The 18956-nt window shown below is 39.4% G+C and overlaps 2 protein-coding genes across 2 annotated transcripts in view; one reads left to right on the forward strand and one right to left on the reverse strand.

Annotated features, from left to right (window-relative positions):
* The first annotated feature begins 2607 nt into the window (after positions 1 to 2607).
* On the forward strand, positions 2608 to 13056 carry lg4h12orf29 (linkage group 4 C12orf29 homolog). The gene is made up of 7 exons (XM_049573062.1): positions 2608 to 2813; positions 7997 to 8114; positions 9540 to 9635; positions 9728 to 9844; positions 10476 to 10673; positions 12350 to 12519; positions 12612 to 13056. The coding sequence occupies exons 1-7, from the start codon at positions 2724 to 2726 to the stop codon at positions 12795 to 12797; spliced, it is 975 nt and encodes a 324-aa protein (XP_049429019.1). The 5' UTR covers positions 2608 to 2723; the 3' UTR covers positions 12798 to 13056.
* Positions 13057 to 13095: 39 nt separating this feature from the next.
* Positions 13096 to 18956, reverse strand: part of cep290 (centrosomal protein 290) — a 60350-nt gene continuing 54489 nt past the window's right edge. Inside the window, exons 43-51 of the mRNA XM_049573024.1 lie at positions 18497 to 18631; positions 17970 to 18056; positions 17569 to 17733; positions 17361 to 17483; positions 15848 to 16017; positions 15460 to 15601; positions 14930 to 15003; positions 13808 to 13902; positions 13096 to 13705 (exon numbers count right to left, since the gene is read on the reverse strand). Coding sequence (XP_049428981.1) covers positions 13461 to 13705; positions 13808 to 13902; positions 14930 to 15003; positions 15460 to 15601; positions 15848 to 16017; positions 17361 to 17483; positions 17569 to 17733; positions 17970 to 18056; positions 18497 to 18631 — 1236 coding nt within the window. The 3' untranslated portion in view covers positions 13096 to 13460. The remainder of the gene's footprint in view (positions 13706 to 13807; positions 13903 to 14929; positions 15004 to 15459; positions 15602 to 15847; positions 16018 to 17360; positions 17484 to 17568; positions 17734 to 17969; positions 18057 to 18496; positions 18632 to 18956) is intronic.

Genomic DNA, 18956 nt, shown 5'->3' on the forward strand with positions numbered 1-18956 from the left:
AGCTCACAGTAAATGATACCAATATGTACAGTACCAGTACAAACAGCTCACAGTAAATGACACCAATATGTACAGTACCAGTACAAACAGCTCACAGTAAATGACACCAATATGTACAGTACCAGTACAAACAGCTCACAGTAATGACACCAATATGTACAGTACCAGTACAAACAGCTCACAGTAATGACACCAATATGTACAGTACCAGTACAAACAGCTCACAGTAAATGATACCAATATGTACAGTACCAGTACAAACAGCTCACAGTGAATGACACCAATATGTACAGTACCAGTACAAACAGCTCACAGTAAATGACACCAATATGTACAGTACCAGTACAAACAGCTCACAGTAAATGACACCAATATGTACAGTACCAGTACAAACAGCTCACAGTAAATGACACCAATATGTACAGTACCAGTACAAACAGCTCACAGTAAATGATACAAATATGTACAGTACCAGTACAAACAGCTCACAGTAAATGATACCAATATGTACAGTACCAGTACAAACAGCTCACAGTAAATGATACCAATATGTACAGTACCAGTACAAACAGCTCACAGTAAATGATACCAATATGTACAGTACCAGTACAAACAGCTCACAGTAAATGACACCAATATGTACAGTACCAGTACAAACAGCTCACAGTAAATGATACCAATATGTACAGTACCAGTACAAACAGCTCACAGTAAATGATACCAATATGTACAGTACCAGTACAAACAGCTCACAGTGAATGATACCAATATGTACAGTACCAGTACAAACAGCTCACAGTAAATGATACCAATATGTACAGTACCAGTACAAACAGCTCACAGTAAATGATACCAATATGTACAGTACCAGTACAAACAGCTCACAGTGAATGACACCAATATGTACAGTACCAGTACAAACAGCTCACAGTAAATGATACCAATATGTACAGTACCAGTACAAACAGCTCACAGTAAATGATACCAATATGTACAGTACCAGTACAAACAGCTCACAGTAAATGACACCAATATGTACAGTACCAGTACAAACAGCTCACAGTGAATGACACCAATATGTACAGTACCAGTACAAACAACAGTAGACACAGTGGAATTATACCAATATGCACATGTAAACAGTCCCCATTCTAGAATAAACGCTACCGTATGGAAACCATGCGGCCGGTTGGAGCTCAAATTGAATGGGAAACAAAGTCCAGTGTTCACTTAGCTGGGCGTAACTTAGCTGGGCGATGTCCGTGGATAGCTGCCTCCGTGAGAAGAGAACAGAAGGAAGGGAGGGGGGTATCACTGTCCGAGGGCTGCCGTAGAATGGCAACCAGGACGTCAGCCGACCAACACTCGCTACCCGCTCCCTGGTTGCGGCGATTTGCGATGCTGGCCAGCTAGGAATGAACTAGCAGCCAGTACAGTACAGTCCTCTCTCGTCTAGCTAACATTTAGCAGTGTTACTTACTGATCCATTAGAAAGAAAGCTAGCTGGACATTGGTTCTGAAGCCTCTTTGTTCACGGAGCTCCCTCCATCTCTTGAACGCCTGACTGAGGTTTACTCTTGTTTTTCCTCTTCTTTTATCACTCTCCTTTTTGCTCTTCTTTGCCTCCTCACACAGAGGAGCTCCTTTTCTTTTGCTAGGCCGTTTTTCACTTGTCTCCAAACTTTGTCCGTCTGCCATTGTGCTCGTGACTCAACTATCTCATGCCCAACTCCTCATAAGGGCCAGCTCCAGTCCCTGATTGGCTGACCGACCAGTTTAGCAATACATGACGCGTTTCCTGCCGTAAAGCAGATTTTTTCTGCGAAATTTCGGCACCGGTGGCAGAAGCTTATTGCACAGCCACTAAGTAACCTATGTAAACGCTGATAGTCTGATTTTACTGCGGCCACCACCCTGTGCAACCCACATTATTTTCATAATGATATATTCAGGAAAAGATGCTGTCTGTTGCCTCTTTAAAATGTGACCACTGCAATCAGAAATAGACATTGTAGGTGTAATTCTTTACTGTCCAATATGATGAAAATCATGAATAGTAATTAAAAGATAAATTTAAAAAACCCCTCAGTGGTCAGTCAGTAATTTTATCCTAAAATACATATATTTCTAATAATATATATAAATGTTAAAAGTTTGACTTAGAGATTGAATATAAGCTTTCTGTTAATAATAAGTATATGTATTAAACAGACAGTACAGGTGCCGACTGCAAAACAGATGTCTGAGTTTTCTTGAATGTTTAATTATTTAACCCACAAACAAATATAAAAAAACAAACAACACATTACACACCAGTCACTCTGATATCACCACTGACCCGTGCATCGGTCCTAGTGGGCACAAAACACTCTGATGACAGAAGAGATGAAAAAAATAAAAATAAAATATTAAACATAACTGTTAAAAAAATAAATTAATTAATTAACTTTTAAACATAAAGACAAGTGGGAGTATTGAACAAATTAATTGTCTAAATAATATATAAGAGAGAAACGGGTCCATAGTTCCTCTCCAGTCCGCCTGGAGGCGCTGATGAGCCGTGTCATTATTTGCGACCCTCCACAGAACAATAGAAGAAGAAGTTCCTCACGTGACCAGAAATCTCCTCCATGCTATGCTAACGGTGTGAATCAGCTGTTAGCTCGGTGCTAACCGTCACCGGACAGTCTCAGGGGGAGAGTAAAGATCTAACCCGGATAACGATGCGCCGCCTCGGCTCCGTTCAGCAGAAGATCCCGTGTGTGTTTGTGACGGAAGTGAAAGAAGAACCGTCCAGAAAACGGGACTGTCAGGTGAGAGCGGAAACACCGAGGATGAGGATGATGATGATGTTAGCATGAAACCAATCAGGGCGACGTTACCTTAGAGTGTTTCACATATAGAAACAAACCTGTCAGTTTGATCCCGGTACACCGGAGCTATTGTTTAATGATTTGTTAACGGTGACGTATTTTCTCTGGTCAGTAATGACTGGTACCTTCATCCTCCTCCTCATCCTCCATCAGCTGTTACCTCATCTGTCATTTATAACACTAACACCACAGAGTAAACAGCACCAAGGTACCAACAAATAAAGTACTCAGTATTTACTACTACTACTGCTACTAGGCAAGGCAATTTTATTTATATAGCACCATTCATACACAAGGAAATTCAATGTGCTTTACAAGAGAAATACATTAAAATAAAACATTAAAGGAACAATAGATCATTAAAAACAAGAGCTAAAAGCAATAGTATAAATAGTTAAAATCAGTGCAGAAAATGCATTTAAAAAGCAAACATAAAGCAAAAGCAACATCAGACAAATATAAAAACAATAGCTACAGATTATCCTAACAATAAGTTACATATCTAGTTCACTGGTAAGCTGCAGTAAATAGTAATGTTTTAAGCCCTGATTTAAATGAGTTGACAGTTTCAGCCGACCTCAGATATTCTGGAAGTTTGTTCCACAGGCGGGGAGCATAGAAACTAAAGGCTGCTTCACCTTGTTTGGTTTTGATCCTGGGAACACTGAGTGAACCTGTTCCAGATGATCTGAGGGGTCTGGATGCTTCATAACGTACAAGTATATCAGAGATGTATTTAGGCCCGAGACCATTTAGTGCTTTATAGACAAGTAACAAGATTTTAAAGTTTATCCTTTGACACACAGGAAGCCAGTGCAGTGATTTAAGCACTGGTGTAATGTGCTCCGCTCTCTTGGTGTTGGTGAGGACTCTGGCAGCAGTGTTCTGGACGAGCTGCAGTTCTCTGATTGATTTTTTACTCAGGCCTGTGAAGACACCGTTACAATAGTCCAGTCGCTGAAAATGAAAGCACGAACAAGTTTTTCTGTATCTTGTTTAGACAGAAATTCTTTTATTCTTGTTATGTTTTTAAGGTGGTAGTAGGCTGATTTAGTAATTGTCTTAATGTGACTATTGAAATTTAGGTCTGAGTCCAGAACTACACCAAGATTTCTGGCTTGATTTGTAGGTTTTAGTGTCATGGCGTCAAGGTGAGTGCTGACTATTGATCTTTGTTCTTTGCGGCCAAAAACAACTATCTCAGTTTTGTCTGTGTTTAGTTGTAGAAAATTCTGGCACATCCATGTATTGATTTTGTCAATGCACTTATTTAGCAGATGTAGGGGACTGTAGTCATCTGGTGACACTGTTACATAAAGTTGTGTGTCATCTGCATAAGTATGGTAGGAGATGTTATGATATTCCATAATCTGAGCAAGAGGAAGCATATGTTGAACAGAAGAGGCCCAAGAATGGACCCTTGAGGAACTCCACATGTAATTTTTGTTTGCACAGATTCATAATTGCTAAGTGACACAAAGAAATCCCTGTCTTGTAAATAAGATTTAAACCAATTTAGCACAGTGCCAGAAAGTCCCACAAACTTTTCTAGTCTGTTGAGCAGTATCTTATGGTCAACTGTGTCGAATGCAGCACTGAGGTCCAGTAATACCAGAACCGAAATCTTTGATGCATCACTGCTCAGATGAATGTCATTTAAAACTTTTACAAGTGCAGTCTCAGTGCTGTGATGTGCTCGAAATCCAGACTGAAAGGCATCAAAGGAATTGTTTTGCTCCAAGAAGGTGTTGAGTTGCTGAAAAGTTACTACTACTACTAATAAATGTGAGTGTGTTATAACGATGAGGTCATGTTAACATCACTTTAATAATGTTACAGCCTGTTGTGCTGATGGATCAGCATCATGTGTGTGTTATAGAGAGGTTTAATGTCTGGTGGGAAATGCACCCTTAAATAATTTGTATAAGCCTTTATCCAGGGCAGTAATTGTAGTTTATACTTTAAACACACACAACATTGTTTAGAAAGATCTCTGAAGCATTGTTATTAAAGAAATATGTCATTTATTGAGCTGTACATGTGACAGAAAGAGTTTCAATAACAGTGTAATTTGTCTTCTCCCAATAAGATCTGCTAATAAACAAATAGGGGTTATTAAATATGATCAAAGTACACACTGAATAAAATCCTTGATGGTAGGACAGAGAGCGAACATCATAGAGGCCTGAAACAGCGTCAGTCCAGTTCATACTCACTTTATTCACATAACAGTTAAAATACAAGTACATTTATAGTGTGTGACATAAGGCTCCCTGATTAGGTCTCTGTAGTGACAGTAGGGATCCAGATATGAAGCAGATGATATTTAAAATATATGTGTGTGTGTGTAATATACAGTGTTTAGTTTAGAAAACATTTACAACCCGCAGAACACACAAGACGAACCAGAGACGCTCAGAACTAACTATTCTGACTGTATCCATGTCACAGAGTTTCAGACTCCAGTCTCAGTATAACATATAAGTTATGATATATAAGATAAGTCTTAATATCAGTGGCACAAAACATTGTTGATAAAGACCTATTCAGCTTTTTTATTAAAGAAACGTGTATAAACTTTAGGCCCGTTTCCACCACAGGAACTTAGGGGTAATTTTATGGGCCCGGGGCCGTTGGTGCATGTCTCCACCACAGGAACCACCCCTGAAAGACAGAGTTCCAGAACTTTTACAGGGGCTAAACAAGTCCCTGCCTCGGAGTAGGTACTCCGAACGGCCCCGAAAAACTCCTGGCTGGGGCTTGGGGTTTACTTGGTGCTGATTGGATATACTCAAGGCGGGATGTGACGTCAACAGAAAGCAACAAAATAGTCGGCATTTTTAAAACTCAGCAGACGAGGGGTCGCATTTTTAAAAGGAGTCGTGAGAAGAAAAGCAAGAAATGGAAGATAGCCAAGATATGTTGATAATCGTCTTTCTTATGTCTGCTTTCTTCTTCTTACTTCTGCTTCTTATTCTTTGTTGTTGTTCTTCTTTGTTGGTTTCTTTGCCGCATCACCCTGGTCGAAATGGTCGCGCAACGATTACATCACATACAGAGCCCAGTAACTTTACAGGAACCTTCCTCCTACTCCGCCCTCTCGGTGGAGACACAGCGGTTGAGAGGGCCGAGCGAGAGGACATTCCTGTGAAGTTCCTGCCCCCCAAATAGTAGGGCCCGATGGATATGGATTTTTTGGGGCTGATGCTGATTCCAATATTATGGAATAAAAAAAATCCGATATCCGATATATTGGCCAATTAAATTTTTACGTTTTTCAATTTAAACCCCCGAAATACCTGCTTTTGATGGCTTAAATATAGTTCAAACACTCGTTACAAAGATATAAATTGAAGGAAGAACATTTTACTATTGTGTGGAACAAGCAGCATATGAACAATTTGAACACAAAATAAATCATAAATATGATGTGCAAAAAGGCAGTAAACCTCTGGGAAATAAAATAATCAACTTTTGGCCGATTGCCGATTATTCTCTAATGGCTATAATCGGCCGATTAAATCAGTCGGGCCCTACCAAATAGTACCAGGAACTTCTTCAGTGGAAACGGGCCTTTAGTCCTCAGCTGTACATGTTACTGTTGAAACTAAACTCAGTTCTCTCTGATGAGGAAACTGTAACAGTGATCTGAATCATAAAAGATATTTTTGCACTCCAACTAATACATTGTCTGCCAATATTAATGTATCTGTGATAAGATAAAACTAGCCCGGCCAGAGATGACACAGAGTATGTGTGTAGAGCCAGAATCCACATGAACCCCAGCGCTGAAACTTTAATCAATCAGTTTCAAGTTTCTTTTTAATTAATTGATTGTTTCATCTGTAAAATGTCAAAAAATCTCAAGGTGAGATCTTCAAATTTCATATTTGTCCTGACAAATAGTCCAAAACCCAAAATATTCAATTTACAGTCGTATAAAAAAACCAGCACAGACAGTCTTCACATCAGAGAAGCAGCAAATATTCATCAGTTTACTTGATAATTGACAGAAAGAATAAAGAAAATATCAAATTCGTGTACGATAGAAAGAGTAACTGAAAATAGATTCTTCCAGCCAGTTGTAAGACCATGTTAGCTCAGTGCCATCAGTTACCACGGGGGGAAATGTTAGAGAGACAGTAAAACATCTTCTCCCCTGCAGAATATTAAGAGTGTAATAATACATCAGTCTGGATCAATATTGAGTCAGTGATCAGTGATCCAACACTATTGATGTAAAGTAATAACATCAATACATAGTGTCATCTTTAAAGGGATAGTGCACCCAAAATTCAGCCATTATCTACTCACCCATATGCCGAGGGAGGCTCAGGTGAAGTTTTAGAGTCCTCACATCCCTTGCCGAGATCTAAGGGGAGAGGAGGTAGCAACACAACTCCACCTAATGGAGGCTGACGGCGCCCCAGATTCAAACGTCCAAAAACACATAATTGAAACCACAAAATATCTCCATACTGCTCGTCTGTAGTGATCCAAGTGTCCTGAAGCCCTGACATAAAAAGTTGTTTGTTTGGATCTCTGCAAGGGATGTGAGGACTCTAAAACTTCACCTGAGCCTCCCTCGGCATATGGGTGAGTAGATAATGGCTGAATTTTCATTTTTGGGTGCACTATCCCTTTAAGATACACCTTTATTTTGAAATTCCCATGGCACATCTGTGTCACCATTTCCATCCAGGCCGTTTCCTAAACATTAAACAGTGTTAGTGGCACAGAATGGTGTTGATATTGGTATAATTTATATTGTTATAAACGTGTCGTTGCAGACTTTATGATTTCAACAAATATCACATTGTTGTCTGAAGTTTGATTTATTATTGTATCATGGTAAAACATGAATTTCACACCCTACTGGATATAAAATGAAATCAATCCGGGCTTTAAAAATATGTTATTGATAGGGGACGGAGATTAAAATCAGATAATGTGAATATGTGGAGGATTTATTTGTAAAACAAAGTGAATGATTGTGTCTTTTTAATTGATTGTAACCACATGACACTAATGTTAAATTAAACAGGAAGAACTCGTGTAGTTTAGTTGTTCAGTTGTTTCTTTATGACTGTTAATATGGTTAAAACATCTTTGTCTCTCTTCAGCAATTTCAGGTCGTCGCCACAGAGAACGTGAACCCTGTTGCTCTGGAGGCGAACATCGACTGTGCGCTCGCCACAGAAAAACTCGACGGCACTTGCTGTTATGTTACAGAACATAAAGGTGTGTTTCTCTCAGAATGACAGCTACTGTAAACTAGAGCCAGAACAGTCCTCATCATGGTCCATCAGTGGACTAGTCTCCTGCATGTTTCTGATATGAATGTAATGATTAAATGATATATTTTGGTGGTTTGAGTTGAAGGTGTGAGAAACGGGAGGGGGACGACACAGACCCTGGACCCTTACTGACTCCAGCAGATGAACATAGACAACGAAACTTAAATATACTGAAGGATGATTTATTTTTATCTTGTGCCCCATCCCAAATGAAAATACAAAACAAAAAAAAAAGGTATTTGGCCGAATGTCCCCTTTAATAATAATTGTCCTCATCCAAAAAAAAGATAATCCTAGTGCAAAAGGAAAGTCCATTGTCCAGTGCTTAAAATGAAAAACAGGCTCCAAGACAAAACAATGCATTGCCAAAAATGAAGAATGTTGAGAGAAAAAAAGAGGAATCACACTCACTGGGGTGGAATACACAAAAACAATCTGGTCCTACTTGGAGGATGGGTCCGTTTCTTTCTGGTCCTCCACACAAACACAGGTGAGGAAACACCAAACACGAGTCGTAGAAAACCTTCTTCTTCCAAGGCAGGCTGCTGCACTGCACCTCTGTTCCTCTTCCTCTTTCACAAACAAAATCAAAAGAACCCTCCTCAAACAATTCCCTGCTCTTTTATCTCCTACCTGCCAGGCCCCTTCACCTGAGTGCAGCACACCTGAACACAGTTAACTACCAGGAGGAACAAGATTAGAGCAGGGGTGAGAGGGAGACACTGGAAGACACATGAAGATTATATTAGAAGGCTAATCTGTTTTTTACACCCTCTAGCAACCCTGTGACTCTCCCCTCACCTTTGTAGCGGCGTCACACCTTCACCTTTTCAAAATGATCCCACACTTTGGATTTCCAGCCCTGGAAATGAACCTGACTCCTGTCTGACTGCTGAGCGTGGACACTTCCTGTGTCTGTCCTTTCAAATTAAAGTCACACATGATCCAGTCATATAGGTTTGGATTCATTTTGACAAGGTGCAGCTCCTGATAGAGTTTCACTGAGTGACTAAGCGACCAATGAAATCTTGCCGACTAATGACCTTTCTAGTTGTCTAACGTTTGGTCGACTGTTGGGGGGGCAGCCATACTGTACACGCCGTCCTGAGTGAGACTCTGGAGGTGTTTGTACCTGCTGTATGCTGTATAGTTTCTCATGTAAAAATACAGAGAAGAATTTATTTTAAGCCTGACAGATGTGGACAGATGTGTTTGTTGCCTTTTTCTGCTTCATATTGTGAATATGTTTTAAATATAATACATAAAAAGATCATTCCCTCACTGGCATTATGACTTGTAAAAGTCTCATGTTAATGTTCTTGCAGTAGAGGGGACTCAAACTGAACAATGTTTTATGTTTCTCCTGCAGGGCAGCCTCACCTCTGGGCTCGACTCGACAGGAAACCCAACAAACAGGCAGAGAAGAGGTTCAAAAAGTATCAGTACTCTCACGGGAGCTCCAAAGGTATTTTATGTCCAGTACCTTTGTTCATTCCGTCAGACAGCTGCTTTATTTCTTCAGGTTGGACTAGTTGTATTGTTTGTGTTCTGTTTCAGGTTTCACATGGAACGTAGAGGAAGATTTTAAGACGGTGCCTGAGACGTGGATCCCAGCACACAGAGTCAAACATCACAACGGCCATCCAGTGCCTGATGAACACGGACACATTCCAGGTCCTCAAGTTTAACCACGACTTATCGAGTCAAATAAAGATAATCTTTGAAACGATTAATCAGCTTTACTGCAGATGTGGCATCACAGTGAGTTTAACCTCATGGAAGTCTGAATCTAAAGTAATGATTATAATGTAGTGGTGCAGGGAATTAAAATCCCCCACAGTAACACCGTTAAAGAAAACCAACAACTGTGTTTTATATTCATAAAACACAGTGAGCTCATAATCTGGTACAAAACACACATGAATGAATGGGCCAGAATTTGAACTAGAAAAAAAATCAATTAAACTTACTGCAAATGTGCAACAGGTTGTAGGTTTGCAACGTATCAACACAAATATGGTCACACTTCAGAGGGAGTTTATATCTGTGTGAACCTTATACAGAAATACAGGGTGTACAAAATCCCTACAGTAAATTCACATCAAATCGCAACAAAGGCTGATAATGAGTTTAGTAGAAAATTATCAAATATAGTCTAAAACATTTCTCAGACTTGGTAAACATAGAGGCTACAAAGAGATATAAGTTGCTAGTTTACATTAAAGACATCAGTAATAATCGTGACATGTAACGTGGTGGCGATGGCACTGCCTGCAGACGTGACTTTGTCCTTGTGGATGTTCAGGCTGGATTCCTGTGGACAAGGACAACAAACAGTACTGCTGGCACTCCTCTGTGGTGGATCCCGACGTTGGGGCAGCTCTGGTTCTCAGGCCCAGCGCTGATGATGAAGACTTGCTAGAAGTCACAGCAGTCCCGTTGACCGACCTCATGGAGCAAACACTGGAGCTCATCGGAACCAACGTCAACGGAAACTCTTATGGTAATGTCATGATACATTTTCATTTTAATGTTCATTTAAGGTAGTGTCAAGGGAGGGTCATGTTATACTTTCAAATAGTATAAAATGTCATATTTTGGCATGGCAAAAAAATGTCAAAGTATAATGTGTTGTCAAAAACCATGGCAAAAAAAGTCGTAGTATAGCATGTCGTCCAAAGTCATAGAAAAACGTCATAGTATAGCATGTCGTCCAAATTTCATAAAAAAAAAAAGTCATAGTATAGTATGTCGTCCGAAATCATGGAAAAACGTCATAGTATAGCATGTCATCCAAAACTATAAAAAAAACCCCCATCATAGTATAGTATGTCGTCCAGATTTTATGGAAAAAAAAAAGTCATAGTATGGCATATCACCAAAATCATGAAAAATCGTCCTAGTATAGTATGTCATCCGAAATCATGGAAAAAGGTCATAGTATAGCATGTCATCCAAAACTATAAAAAAAAAAACCCCATCATAGTATAGCATGTCGTCCAGATTTCATGAAAAAAACATCCTACTATAGTATGTTGTCCGAAATCATAAAAAAATGTCACAGTATAGTATGTCGTCCAAATTTAATAAAAAAAGTCATAGTATAGTATGTCATCAAAAATCATGATAAAACATGATAGTATAGCATGTCGTCCAAAACCATAAAAACAAGTCATAGTATAGTATTTCGTCCAGATTTCATAAAAAAACGTCATAGTATAGCATGTCATCCAAAATCACGAAACACGTCATGGTATAGCATGTCGTCCAAAATCTTGAAAAAAGTCATAGTATAGTATGTCGTCCAAAAGCACGAAAAAACTCCATAGTATAGCACGTTATCCAAAATCATGAAAAAATGTCATAGTATTGCATGTCGTTGAATATCACGAAAAACGTCATAGTATAGCATGTCGTCCAGAATCATGAAAAAGCGTGAAAGTATAGCATGTCGTCCAACATCATCAAAAAATGTCATAGTATAGCACGTTATCCAAAGTCATGAAAAAACGTCATAGTATAGCATGTCGTTGAATATCACGAAAAAACGTCATAGTATCGTATGTCATTCAAAATCATGGAAAAAAGTCATAGTATAGCATGTCATCAAAAATCACGAAAACATCATAGTATAGCATGTCGTCCAAAATCATGAAAACAAGTCATAGTATAGTATGTCGTCCAGATTTCATAAAAAAATGTCATAGTATAGCATGTCGTCCAAAATCATGAAAACAAGTCATAGTATAGTATGTCGTCCAGATTTCATAAAAAAATGTCATAGTATAGCATGTCATCCAAAATCACGAAAAAACATCATAATATAGTATGTCATCCGAAATTATGAAAAATGTCATAGTATAGCATGTCGTCCAAAATCACGAAAAAAAGTCATAGTATAGTATGTCGTCCAAAATCTTGAAAAAAAGTCATAGTATAGTATGTCGTCCAAAAGCACGAAAAAACGTCATAGTATAGCATGTCGTGAAAAATCATGAAAAAAGTCATAGTATAGTATGTCGTCCTTAATCACAAAAAAATGTCATAGTGTAGCATGGCACAAAAACATCGCCCACGTGTGCGTTAACAATTTAGACATAATTGGGACGTAGTGGTTGTACTAACATTGTGTCATAGTTGTACTAGTGTTGCTGTCCTAAAGTTGTCTTGTCCTAACAGGCCTGGGGAATAAGAAGCAGCCCGTCCACTGTCTGGTGTCACACGGGAGTATACAGATCAGAAACCCTCCACCAGTGGACTTCCAGCAGCTCTGCTCCTGGTTCCAGGAGAGTCCAGAGGGACGAGTTGAGGGCATCGTCTGGCACTGCAACGACGGCACGCTCCTTAAGGTGAAACTTCTTTAAAATCGTACTAAATAGTTTTTAATTGACTGTAACAGCACCGAAGGCTTTGAAATGTTCAGTGATTGTTGTGTTGGCAGGTTCATCGTCATCACCTGGGACTGAGGTGGCCAGATGGGGAAACTTTCCTCGGGGACAGGTCGGTGGTCGTTCGTGTGGATGGGACGGTTGATGAATACAACAACAGTAGGGACTTGTTTGCTTCCTTCTCCAGACTGAACGGACAGCATTTCAGCCGACTGTTGGACATCCATTTTGACTTTTAAACAGCCTGCGACAATGAAACGTTCCTTCTTCTGAAGCTTCTGCTGTGACCCTGGAAGATTTGTCACTTTGATGATAGCTGCTAGATATTCTCGCCAATAATTCCAGAGGAGGCGCCTCAAGAGTTTGATTTGCAGAAATTTGTACAGGACCTGGACAACTGTTTGGCAACTGAAATTGTTCAAAATGTTCATTAATTAACTGTAAATACTGTATGTTACAGCGCTTTGACTGCTGAATGAATAAATCATGACAAATATGTTCACGTTGAACTGGTTATTTCTTTTATCAACAGTCTGATTAGTATTAAAGCAACTTTATTGACAAATTCACACAACATCATGTCAGAATTGTGCAAATATAACTATATATATGGTACACATATAGTTACATCACCAAACTAAGAGCTCAGTGTTAACACAATTAATAGCTGCCTTACATGAGAAACTTAACGAGCTACATTCAAGAAACTGGAAAGGAGACGAGTTTCCTACAGTTTAAAAGGAATTTGCTTTTGGAACGTAAGACTTCAAACTGTGGTTCCTGACAGTCAGCCCCAAAGATAGTTTATGACAATGTCCACTTTTTGGTCATCAGTTGATGAAAGTACATTCAAGTGTAGGTTGAACAGTCGTGATGTCATTTAAAGGCACAGTAACCCTGAGTTAACTGACGGACACACTGGGCAGGTCAGCTTTGACACCAAACTGATCACACACCTTCTTCAGCTGCTCCTCCAGCAGGATGTTCTTCTTCACCTCTAAGTTGTAGTTATATTTTAAGTCCTCAATCTCCTCGAAGAACGACGGGTCAAAGTTCTCCAGTTCTTTCTTCAGGTTTTTCACTTCAGTTTGAAGTTTGGTTTTCTCTGTTTGAGCCGCCTGCAGGAGGTGTTTGAGCTTCCCATAGTCTGAGAATACAACAAGACAAGTGGAATCAATGTGTACAGAGGACATGGTGCTCACAGCATATACATATACTCACACATGACACGGCTGTTTGGAAGTCTCACCTGGTTTAGAAGATGTTTCACCGAATCTTTCGCTGTATTCGTTCAGCTTTTGTTTCAGGTCTGCGTTCTCCTTCTCCAGCTCAGTGTTGGCCAACCTTAAAAAAAATATAAGTATAGATGTGTCAGAAACATTTCACCTTCACTGGATGGAAAAATATTATCAACTGTCGAAAGCAGAGAGCTCTCAAAGACTTTATGACTACAGGCAACACTTTCAAATCTTATGTACTATACTTTGATTTTTGACGACATGCTATACTAACGTTTTTTTTCATGATTTCGAACGACATGCTATACTATGACTTTTTTTCATAATTTTGGATGACATGCTATACTATGACTTTTTTTCATAATTTTGGATGACATGCTATACTATGACTTTTTTTCATGATTTTGGACGACATACCATATACGATGAAGTTTTTTCGTGAATTTGGACGACATGCTATACTTTGACGTTTTTCGTGATTTTGGATGACATGCCATACTATGAAGTGTTTTCATGATTTTGGACGACATGCTACACTATGACGTTTTTTTCATGACTTTGGACGACATGCTATACTATGATGTTTGTTCGTGATTTTTGGCAACATGCTATACTATGACGTTTGTTCGTGATTTTTGGCAACATGCTATACTATGATGTTTGTTCGTGATTTTGGGCAACATGCTATACCTATGATGTTTGTTCGTGATTTTTGGCAACATGCTATAGCTACTATGACTTTTTTTCATGATTTTGGATGATATACCATATACTATGAAGTTTCTTCGTGAATTTGGATGACATGCTATACTTTGACGTTTTTTCGTGATTTTGGACGACATACTATACTATTACATTTTTTCATGATTTCAGATGACATGCTATACTATGATGTTTTTTTTTTTCATGATTTTTGACGACATACTATACTATGACCTTTTTTTGTGATTTTGGACAACATACTATACTATGACTTTTTTTAATGATTCTGATGACATGCTATACTACGCTGTTTTTAATTTTTTGTTGGTATAATCTCCTTTGACTTTTTTAGTACTTGTCCAATGCTCAGTCATATTATTACTATATTATGAGTTTTACTGATTAAAAACAGTGAAGACAGATTAACAAACCTCATTGCCTGGAACTCTCTGCTGAGTCCTCCTGATGTCTTTGCCGCAGTAGGAAAGTTTTTTAACAAGTCAACCTGAGAAAGGACAAACCCATAGTCAAAATCCATTCATACGACATACTTTAATAAACACTGATAAACACTTGGAGCTCAACTTTCGGGGACTAAAATTCAGGTTATCTGTTATCTGTTGCATCGAATTTGTGGTGGGCGTGGTTTTTTAGAGAGTGAAACATTTTCCTCTCTCTATTGTTAGAACCTTGACCCTCTTGTAAAAAAAGATTAACAGCCAAGTAACAAGAATATTAGAATGTTAAACTCACTACATTAAAGTATTTTAGTAAATGTGTTTCAATATTTGATTCCATATTTGAAACAAGCCTGAGGCCAAAACCAAAAATGTGATCCAGTCCTCCAGGAGCTGACAGAGCAAACCAACAGCAGCTAGTCTGTAACTGAATGTTCTTTTAAAATAAGTAATTATTTATCTGACTGCTGTTAAATTAAATTAACTAGTGATCCAGCCTGTACCTGATCTTCAAGTTGCCGGACGCTTATCTGAGCTCTCTCCTCGCGCTCCTTCACCTCCTTCAGCTGCTGTTTGAGTTCAGACAGACTGGATGTCTTATGGGACAGCTCCTTCTCCAGCTCCTTCATCTTGTTCTCAAACATTCTGCAGATAGGAGAGTGAAAAAACAACACTGTAAACACTCTGTAAACTCGTAGCCTGGTGCTTCTACAAGTGTAGGACACAAGGTCAAAGCGTTTGAATCCATTTTGAACACATGTGACAACAGGCTGAGTAGGAAGGAGGGAATGAAGATCCCAAATAATGTTTATTTCTCCTGCTGACTGATGCAGTTTATGAACCCCCACTACAGCAAGACTAAAGGACTGAATAAAAGAAGCTGTTGCTGACCTTGTGACCACAGAAGCCTTCCAGGTCTTACTGTCCGCTCCCTCTGTGATGGGTTTGGACAGAGCTGCCCGCAGTCTTTGCTTCGTTTCTTCCAGCTCTGCCTCAAGCCTCTCGTTGGTCACTTCCAGACTCGCCTTGGCCACTCTCAGCCTCTCTGCAGCCTCCACTTCCTGAAACAAAATGAAACACAGGTGAATAAAAGAGATGAAACTGTGTATTCAGAGGATTTTATTAAAAAAGAGAAATTCTTATCCTAAAAACAAACCAAAAATCTTCTGTGATAAAGCAATCATTGGTGTGAAAGTGAGTTCTACATTAAAGGGGCACTTTGCCATTTTTAAACAAAGTCTGTGTCACCGCAGTGTGAGGAGTGCGTGCTGATGAATGGTGTTAAGGCGCCCTCTGTGCCACCATTTATGTGCACACACTCGTCACACTGCTGTCACAGACTTTGTTGAAAACTGGCAAAGTATCCTTTGAAACATTGCTGAAGTTAATCGCTCATTTCAACCTGCCAATATAAAGAACAAACATCTTCTGAGAATAAATAATTCTAACTTTAACCTTATAAACAGTCTGTGAGAGACGCTGCACGCTCTGCATGATTTTACCACTTCTTGTATAAATAAGTTAAAAAGGTCTTTGAATTTTTATGAATTTACTCGTGAGTGACATCACAGACAAATCTATTTTCTGAATCTTGTAACTGAGGCTGTGTTCAGCAGAGTGTGGTCTTTTTAAAAAGTCTTTAAAAAAATGTCAAAAAAAAACTGGTGGGCAAGAGGGGCCCAACCTTCTGGGGAGGTGGGTGGTAGTGGGATCCAGCAGGATGGGTAGGAGAGGGATGGGGTTATTAAAGCCGTCACAGAACCAGTTCTTTCACTGTTTTTGTGAATACCGATAATTTCTGCAAATATAATAAAGAGAGTTGGAAAAAAAAAAAAAATTATCGAACACCTCTCACATTAACCTCACACAGATCAGGACAGATGAAACAACTACACTAATATTTAAGATCCACTGTTCTCACTGTACCCTGGACGTCATGGGGAACTTAAAATTCAATGAAACCTGGCTATTAAGATTTTGCGGCCCAGCTGAAACCAGAATGCAATGCAATTTTAGTTTTTGTAAAATTAGTTTTAAATTTTGTTCCAAGTTGAATTTAAGTTTAAGTTGCTCTTAAAAAGTCTTAAATCTAACTTTTAAGCTGTAGGAACCCCGTTCACTACTCACTGTCTACACTGCTCCCAGCTGGGTGTTATCAGCTGGAAAATGCTCTGGTGAACGCTCGGCCTCATCAGCAAATGTCCGAGCAATGAGAATTTGGTCAGACGAGCACATTGACCAACCGATCGACCAACAGACCAGAAGGTGTTGGCCCTGCTAATGACTTGATACCAAGTTAGCAGTTTTTAAAAGAAAAATATTAAACACTACAATGTTTATCTTCATGAACTGCTTTTTAATATTTACATTTTATTGTGAACTAACTGAACATGTATGTTTTCACCCTTTTGTTCTCCTTGCGCAGACGTTCATTCTCCATCACTATTTTCTCCAGTCCTTTGGTTTTTGATTCCAGTTTGGCGCTCAGCTCAGCCTCACTCTGACTCTTCAGCTTCACGTAGTCGGCCTGGAAACAAACAACAATATTTAACGTCAGCTGTCATAACAGAACAGAACATATCAGACATGTACGACATGATGTGGTCAACAACCTTTAGTTTTTCGTTCTCCTGCTCCAAGGCAGCGACCTTCTCTTGGTTTGCAAGTGCGCTGGATTTCTTTAGTGTCTCATTTTCCCTCTGCACCCTCTCCACCACCTTCTTCATCAGCCCGATGGTCTTCTCCAGCTCAGGTACGGTTTTACCGCTGTGGCCAGCCTGATGAAGAACACAGTTCAGATCACCTTCATCATTTACAGCTGGAACAGGTTGCTGGTGAACCTCAGAGGAGTTATTGTTTGTTTATCAGATTAAATATTTAAGGTCACTGGGATTTTGTTCCACTGCACATACAGATATGTACATTTCTGTTTCTTGTTATTTCTGTGTTAAGTTGTTTCAGGGAAAACACCCGTGTGTATAGAAAGAACACAGGTGACTTAAGGTTAACGTACTCCACGTATATGAGCCAGCTTTTTCTCGACCTCGGCCTTTTCTTTTTTCAGCGCGCTGCACATCTCCTTCAGGTCTGCAACTTGATTCTGTGAAAACACAAAGATAAAATCATTTGTAGAAAACACTCTTTGCCAAAAACAATCCCTGCTCTGACCTAAATAAATAATGTAATGTATCTTTAAATTTAATAACCAGGGTTCTACACATTTTTGTTTTAATGTTATAAAGTTTGTAAAGTTGTGACGCTGAAATGTTGATGGACTTTATGACACAGTGACTGAAGTCACTTATAATTCTAGCTTCTGGGAGAGTAAAGAACAAGTTGTAGTTTCACTGGAGACACAAGGAAGTCACTTTATACTAAGCTGATTATCTTGAGGCTCCACCATCATATTTACTGTACACACAAGAGTGGTATCAGGTATCACTTCCCAAAATCTCAAACTGTTCCTGCCGTACAACCAGCACCATTATCAAACACTGACAGAGCACACAACGACCTCCTCTCAGCTGAGGTCATGTGTACCTTGAGTCTTGGTACGTCTTTGTTGATCTGCTCCAGCTGAAATCGCAGCTCCAGGTTCTCAGAGGCCAGTTTGAGGTTTTCTTTCTGAAGGTCCTGATCTCTCTGTGAGGGCGTGCCGGTGCCTCGTCCTGACGTCTACACGAAGTAAAAGACACAAAAGCAGCCAAGTGAAATGAATGATGGGTACAGACGTTGCTGTGGAGGAACAGACTGAATCTTCAACAACAGAGGCTCTAAGGGAACGCAGCGGAACAGCTTTAGGGTCATGGATCTGTCTCTGCCTACATACAACCACAGAGAGGAAACACACTAACAAGCCACTTACACTTGACTTTTATTAAACTTGTTCTCTGCCACATCTACAGCGATGCTATCACAGCTCTACCACCTCAGCGGGTCGCTACAGAAGCTCCGAGTACCTTCAGATATCTAAGAGATCTGCTCTGTCGGTTTCGTACAC

Source organism: Epinephelus fuscoguttatus, linkage group LG4 (assembly GCF_011397635.1).
Source record: "Epinephelus fuscoguttatus linkage group LG4, E.fuscoguttatus.final_Chr_v1".
NCBI classification, from domain to species: Eukaryota; Metazoa; Chordata; class Actinopteri; order Perciformes; family Serranidae; genus Epinephelus; species Epinephelus fuscoguttatus.

What these genes read in the sequence shown, in the direction of transcription:
- lg4h12orf29 (XM_049573062.1), top strand. Translation starts at nt 2,724, where the DNA reads ATGCGCCGCCTCGGCTCCGTTCAGCAGAAGATCCCGTGTGTGTTTGTG. An exon ending in CTCTCACGGGAGCTCCAAAG is followed by an intron (nt 9,636 to 9,727) that starts GTATTTTATGTC and finishes GTTCTGTTTCAG; the next exon opens with GTTTCACATGGAACGTAGAG. An exon ending in CGTCAACGGAAACTCTTATG is followed by an intron (nt 10,674 to 12,349) that starts GTAATGTCATGA and finishes TTGTCCTAACAG; the next exon opens with GCCTGGGGAATAAGAAGCAG.